Genomic DNA, 6,681 nt, shown 5'->3' on the forward strand with positions numbered 1-6,681 from the left:
TCGCCCCCCCCCCCCCCCACACACACACACACACACAAAAATTGCCAAGCTTCCCAGAGAGGCCGGTGAAGGAGGCTACTATTTCCTAAGCTTTGACATGTACGGCACATGATTGTTGTGTTTTTTGAGACACCTGGAGAGATGGGACAAGGTGAGTCACTCCTGTGTGACCCCAGGTCAGAGATTGTTGACAGATTTCCGTTCTGCCCTACAACTGTTCCCATCAACTCGGGCAACCCCATACCATGGGCATACCATGCTTTATAATTGTCACCTAGTTCGCCAGGTGGTGGTGGCAAACAAAAGAGTGCGTGTCCACGGGGGCCCAATTACTCATATCTTGTGACGTCATTAGTCGTCACAAGCTCGCTTCACTAATCAAACATGATGGCGCCGGTAATATCCAGATTAGACCGGTGCCCGGCAGGGATATAGCCACAGCCGGGCCCCGTGGACTGCCTTATACCGGCGGGGTTACACCACGGCCAGGTCACTGCGTCTATTTTGTTACCGGCTCCCAAAAATACCCCGGCAGCCGCAAGGGGCCCCACAGGGCCATGTAGCTGTCACGCTCGAAAGTGTCCACCCCTAAAAAAAAAGCCCGTAAAAATGCCCCTGGCCTTTTTCCAATTGTGGCCTACGCAGAATCGGCAAAAGCCAAAGTACAAGTTTTCAAGACAACAATAAAAGGACAACAGCTACGCTATACCTCGCGGAGTTGTACCGATTTTGTGTATCATATTTTCAAAGCTTTTCAGCTTTCGGGAACGAAATGTATGATATAAAAGACAACCACGAAGGGAATAGTCGTGGGCATTATCTGTGTACATTTTACATACATTTCTATTTTCAGTTTCCACGGTCGGGCCCCGGTTTGGAGATGCGACGTTTGCGAAGTTAAAAGCATTAGAATCCACATGTATAATCATTTTTTTTTTCTTCAGGAAAGAGAACAACAGTTACACTTGAACAATTACTACACTAAAAACCTTGAACGATGGGAGTTCCCCGGTCTAAGAGCTTCCTCGTCACCGCGGTGTTGTTGGTCCTTCTGGCGGGACAAACCGCTGGTTGGAGGCGCAGGCGACAAACCTGCACCCCGGTCAACTGTCAGTGGGGTCCGTGGACATCTTGGTCCTCATGTACATCTCAATGTGGTACTTTAGGAACACGGACAAGAACAAGGTAAGAATCATGCTTCTCAACAATTAGCAGTCAATCAAAACAGCTAAGACTCATTTCTCTCTTGAAATCCAAGAAATGTGTAATAAAAGTCATAAAAATGGCAGTTTCTAGTCCAACATATGACTTTTCTAAATAACATGACTGCCGTACATAAGTAACAAAAATCATCGGATTTGTCTTAAGACACAACCATATTGCGGTCTCATGCCTGTATTACTCCAAGTGAACACTATTAAATAGTCCCTTCCAAACTATAATTGGGCCCCCAAATCGTGTGTTTATGTAAATCATACATTCTCTTTTATCGACCCCACTTGACATAAAAAGGATTTGAGATTAAAGCTTTGTATTTCTAACATGATTTGGTAGGAAAGTTTCGGCTCTCGAACAGGTTTCGTTTGCCCCAGTCAGCGGCTAAAGTCTGCAGAGCGCCTCTTGCAGATAATGGTTAAGTAATCATAATAATCGAATCAACATTCTTAAGAAATACTTAATGATCATAGATTGATTAAGTGCTCTTGTAAAAGAAAGTAAACATCTCCAGAAAAACTGTAATATTGAATGGTATAGCATAGTTGCAGTATGGGACAAAAACAGCTAGCGGTAGGGGCTACCTTACTTTTTCACGCAGTTTAAAGTTATCGGGGACTCCCGTTGAGCCTATGGGCGTACACTTCGGAGTGGACGGGAGAAAATTTGAAGACAGCGGTACTACGATAACGGGAACTCTCTTTACACGGGGCTCCCGCTCTCGCAGTCCCGCTCTCGCCAGTCCCGCTAACGTGAAAACCGTAATGTAAAGTGGGCCTAAGTCGTTTTCTCAGTCGACAACCAGTGCATTTTAAGGGGCGGCATCTACTGTGGCTAACCTCGACCAAGCCATCAACCATTCAAAATACTAGTGCAATTACGCAGTGGGAAAAGGAAGAAAGAAATAATAGTAACCATATTTGGCATATCAAGTCATGAAGACTGGCGACAGCATTTCACACAGTTCAATGAGTACGAGGTATGAGGTAGCGCAGCGGCAGAGTGTTTGCCTCGAGATCAGGAGGTGTCGAGTTCGAACCCGGCTACCGTGTCACCGATCTTGTGCCCTTGGGAAAGGCACTTTACACGATTTTCCTCACTTAACTCAGGTGTAAATGAGTACCTAGCTGTGACTAGTGGCTGTGACAGGCCATTGTGGCAGCGACAGGCCTTAGGGGCATGTTCGAGCATGACGCACCCGCCATGACACACGAGTCAGGGGTAGGAGGAACCCCTTACATCCTTGGTCGGAAGTCCTCCTAGGAGACGGATACTCCGAACAACAAAACTGCATCTGCTGGAGCCGTCTCACACGTTGCATACAGTTGCCCCTGTGAGACTTAGTGCTCCAGTAGACGAGAGGGTGGAGGAGGAATTGCGCACCCCTCCTTCACCATAACATTCATGTGCAGGTCAGGCAAACAGACAAAATGCCTGTCTGCCTCCTCATCTGTCAAATCGACAGGAGAATAAAAAAATGAGTACGAGCCAACCCCATACCGCCAAATAGTAAGACGCAGATATGTAATACATCATAATCAATGTTTAAGTTTACTGGCTTCGCATATGATTAAATTCTACATTTCCCAGTCACCCCAACAGAGCCTACAGCCCTGCGGCATCATGTAACGGACTCGCCTGTACTGGCCCCAGCTCGGAGACGGAGGAGTGCAACAGGTCCTGTCCTAACGGTTCTCCCTTACATGACGGCTGTGACTGTACGGGCACTGGCTACACCGGAACGTGCTGCGACATCGGTAGGTCCTGGGAGTAGCATGGGGATGTATCACAGGCCACAGCAAGTGAATTTTGTGGATGACTTCCCCAGCAAACTGCAAAATTATAGTGAGAGGGGGCGAAAAAAGACAAGATGGGTACAAAATCAGGATGGCTACATTTTCAAAATAGACACTTTAAACATTGTAACAAGAATTAAAGAGACAAAACATGTTATCACAGCCAACAAGGTTAATGAGTCATCCAAAAATGAGTACCAACTTTTGGCTAGGGACGTCCCTCGGATAGGACGGTAAATTGAGGTCCCTTGTGTGGGGAGAGCTGACACACTCTCAACAGAGTCCCATGTGTGTTGTCGTTTGTATTTGAACTCCCATTCACCTGGGCGACTGTATGTGTGCCTACTGTAAGAATTAGCTAAGTCTTTTTTCATATGGTCTGAACTTGATTGCAAATGACATTATTTTCAGTGATTTTAGATACTATTATTTGAGAGAGAGGTACTGCTATTTTTCACAATATAAGCTGTGTTGTGTTGTGTTGTGTTGTCTTATGTTGTGTTGTGTTGTGTTGTGTTGTGTTGTAACAACTGCGTTAAGTTAGACTAAGTGCCAGGGCAACTTGTGAAGGTGATTATACGTACAATCCTTCTGCCTGGAGTTCACTTCAAATCACCCGGATGGAAGCCTGGCGAACCTCCGTCTCGTGTCAGTCATACGGTACCGGTGATTTACATCATTCACCCGGACTTCAGGAAGAATAGTGATCACTCATTCATGAGATCCTATCAAACACTGACCAAACCTGTTTTGCAACCTTTAGACATTGTGATGAATAAGATAAAATAGAATATAAATAATACGACTCCATTCCACATTCCACAGACGTGGATGAATGCGCCCTTGAGACAGACACCTGCCACGAACATGCCACCTGTTCCAATACACCTGGGAGCTACACCTGCGATTGTATCACCGGCTACGATGGCGACGGAAATACTTGCACTGGTTAGTTTGAAAACAACCGAATATATGCCAATAATTTTCATTTTCAAAAAAACTAATTGTCGACATTGAATCATAAATATGTCTGATTTTATTGTACCTTATTCTGTACCGTATGTACATTCATCCACTCAATGAATTCATTTGCATGTTAGAATTTAGTTTATCTAACGTTACATGTCGTGTATTTAGACCACATTCATTCATTTAATCTAGTCTTTCTTCACTTGCAACTGGCCCCATGAGCATGACTTTGCAATAAAACATTATGTAATGGACATCACTTTTACTTTAGATATCGACGAATGTGACGAGGAAACAGACACCTGTGACGAAGATGCCACCTGTACCAACACACCTGGAAGTTACACCTGTGCTTGCAACCAGGGATACCATGGTGATGGAAACACCTGTACAGGTATGCTTAGATAATTCTTTGTTTGCTTTTAAGGGCAAAAATACCAAAAAGGCTGTATGGTATCTTTTCTGTAATGGAAGGACACATCTCTTACCATGTAGTCAATGATTATCAAAATGTTACATCGCCAAGTGTAATTTTTTTTGCCGCAAACCAACGATGTTCGGTGATATGAAGATATTATCTTTTGCTCCAGACATTAACGAATGTGACGATGGAACGGACACCTGTCATGACGATGCCACCTGTTCCAACACACCTGGGAGCTACACCTGTGCTTGTAACCAGGGATACGATGGCGATGGAAACACTTGTACCGGTACATTTGGTTGAATTGCTTTGTAAAATCAACTCTCATAGCTGCATCAAATACCATAATACAGCCTCATAAAACTCTTCTTATTACGGGCTTCTCCAGAATATCCTCATTAACTTAATATTTGAAGTGTATATACATCAGGACTTTACATTCATGTAGGTTTTGTCATGTGGCGGTATTAGGGCACCCAGTGAATTATGAAAGTTGATGTTACATATTTCTAATATACAAAGGCAACAAGATGTTACATTTTCCTAATATACCAAGACAACAAAACAATTTGAAAACGTACGTTAGACATAGACATGTTTGTTGTGGATTAAAATCTGTTTGGTAATAATGTCTCTTTAACAACATGCTACAAAAAGCATTGCCTTGTTTTGTTTTTGTTTACCTTTACTATAACAGACATCGACGAGTGTACCGAGGAAACAGACACCTGTCATGCACTAGCCACCTGTTCCAACACACCTGGCAGCTACACCTGCGCGTGTGACCACCCATACACCGGAAACGGCTACAGTTGCTCCGGTATGACCTTTCAAAGACAAGCTTGGGTTTACTACTTATTTCAACAGTGACTGTTTTAAAGTTAAGGTACATACCTCCAAATTTTCTATGTCTGACAGCACGTCTTGATCACGGAGAATGACCCAGTCTCGATCTCGCGAGAGAACACGAGACTAGGTCAGGCTTGCGTAGATCGTTTGGCACCTCCCCACGCCTCCTTGCGGAGAAGGGGTAGGTAGAACTTGGGCAGCTCCCAACCCTCAACTTTAAAAACAGTCACTGTTGGATGAAAATTAGTAGTAACTGTATACATACGTGACAGATGAACCTCTTCAACGATATTCGTACGAAGTTTGGAAGCTTGGGTTTGATCTGAACGTAGTGACGACGGTGTTATACCTTTAGGCCAGTTTCATAGAAGATTGGGTATCGAAGTAGTAATTGAAAAGTGACAAGTTGTGGGCAATCGTTGACAGCAGTAACACTAACCAATACAATCATCTTGCGACCGTAAACTGAAAGCTGTCTTGGGAAATCGGTGCATGGTTCAAACAAAAGCCAGATGTTTCATAACGTGAAAGACAGCCTTAGAGCTTTTTCAGCGGTTGGTTCTGTCACATTTTCCTTGAAAATTATCAGACAGAAGGTCGTGTGTAGAACCTACTCCCGCCTTAGTGTGGCACTTTAGCGTTCTGTCATGTAAAATTATAGTCTATCCACCAATTGGGTCTAATGCTAATGCTAGTGTAGAAAAGGTAGAAGGTTTGAGCCTGCAGGCCGTTGATGTCATGAGGGAAGAGGTAAAGGTCAGGTAAAATGTATTAGTTAACATCATTAAGAATAGTTAAAATGGTAATATTTCACCGGGACTATTCATTTCTTTCCCGCTGTCTACAGTATCTTGCTCGGCCCTCTACCCAAGTCTTCACCCTGCCAGAAACTTCGCCAAGTTCCGGAGTCACTGCTTTTGGTCAGGCTCGCATAGAACCCCGGAGCTGAACTACATCTCCGCCAAGGGGGTGTGCGAGTCCTACGGAGGCACGCTAGCGATGATCAAAGATGCTGAGACACAGAATTTCCTTAAAAACCACTTGAAGAACACGAGCGGTAGAACTCAGAGGTAAATATGACGACCTGTGAACAGTTTTATCCAATTTATAGCTTTGCAGCTTAAGGGGGCATACAGACTTAGTCGCGATTGGGATCGCATCCTTACTGCTATGTGGCTGGGAGTAGGCCCTCAGCTGTCAAAAACTGCAGTGTGTGTGTCTGCGTGTGTGTGTTTGTGTGTGTGTGCGCGCACGTGTGTGTGTGTGTGTGCGTGTGTGTGTGTGTGTTTGCGTGTGTGCGTTTGTGTGTGTCTGTGGGTTTGCGTGCGTGTGCGTGTGCGTGTGCATGTATTTGTGTGTGTGTGTGTGTGCGTTTGTGTTTATGTGCATTTTTTGTGTGTGTCTCTGTGTGTGTTTGTGTGTTTGTGT

The 6,681-nt window shown here is 44.4% G+C and overlaps 1 protein-coding gene across 1 annotated transcript in view; it reads left to right on the forward strand.

The window, feature by feature from the left end:
* Window positions 1-862: 862 nt before the first annotated feature.
* Window positions 863-6,681, forward strand: part of LOC118426209 (fibrillin-2-like) — a 12,014-nt gene continuing 6,195 nt past the window's right edge. Inside the window, exons 1-7 of the mRNA XM_035835474.1 lie at window positions 863-1,185; window positions 2,818-2,972; window positions 3,837-3,959; window positions 4,252-4,374; window positions 4,571-4,693; window positions 5,102-5,224; window positions 6,101-6,323. Of these exons, the coding sequence (XP_035691367.1) occupies window positions 998-1,185; window positions 2,818-2,972; window positions 3,837-3,959; window positions 4,252-4,374; window positions 4,571-4,693; window positions 5,102-5,224; window positions 6,101-6,323 (1,058 nt within the window). The 5' untranslated portion in view covers window positions 863-997. The remainder of the gene's footprint in view (window positions 1,186-2,817; window positions 2,973-3,836; window positions 3,960-4,251; window positions 4,375-4,570; window positions 4,694-5,101; window positions 5,225-6,100; window positions 6,324-6,681) is intronic.

This window comes from Branchiostoma floridae, chromosome 11 (assembly GCF_000003815.2).
Source record: "Branchiostoma floridae strain S238N-H82 chromosome 11, Bfl_VNyyK, whole genome shotgun sequence".
Classification (NCBI taxonomy): domain Eukaryota; kingdom Metazoa; phylum Chordata; class Leptocardii; order Amphioxiformes; family Branchiostomatidae; genus Branchiostoma; species Branchiostoma floridae.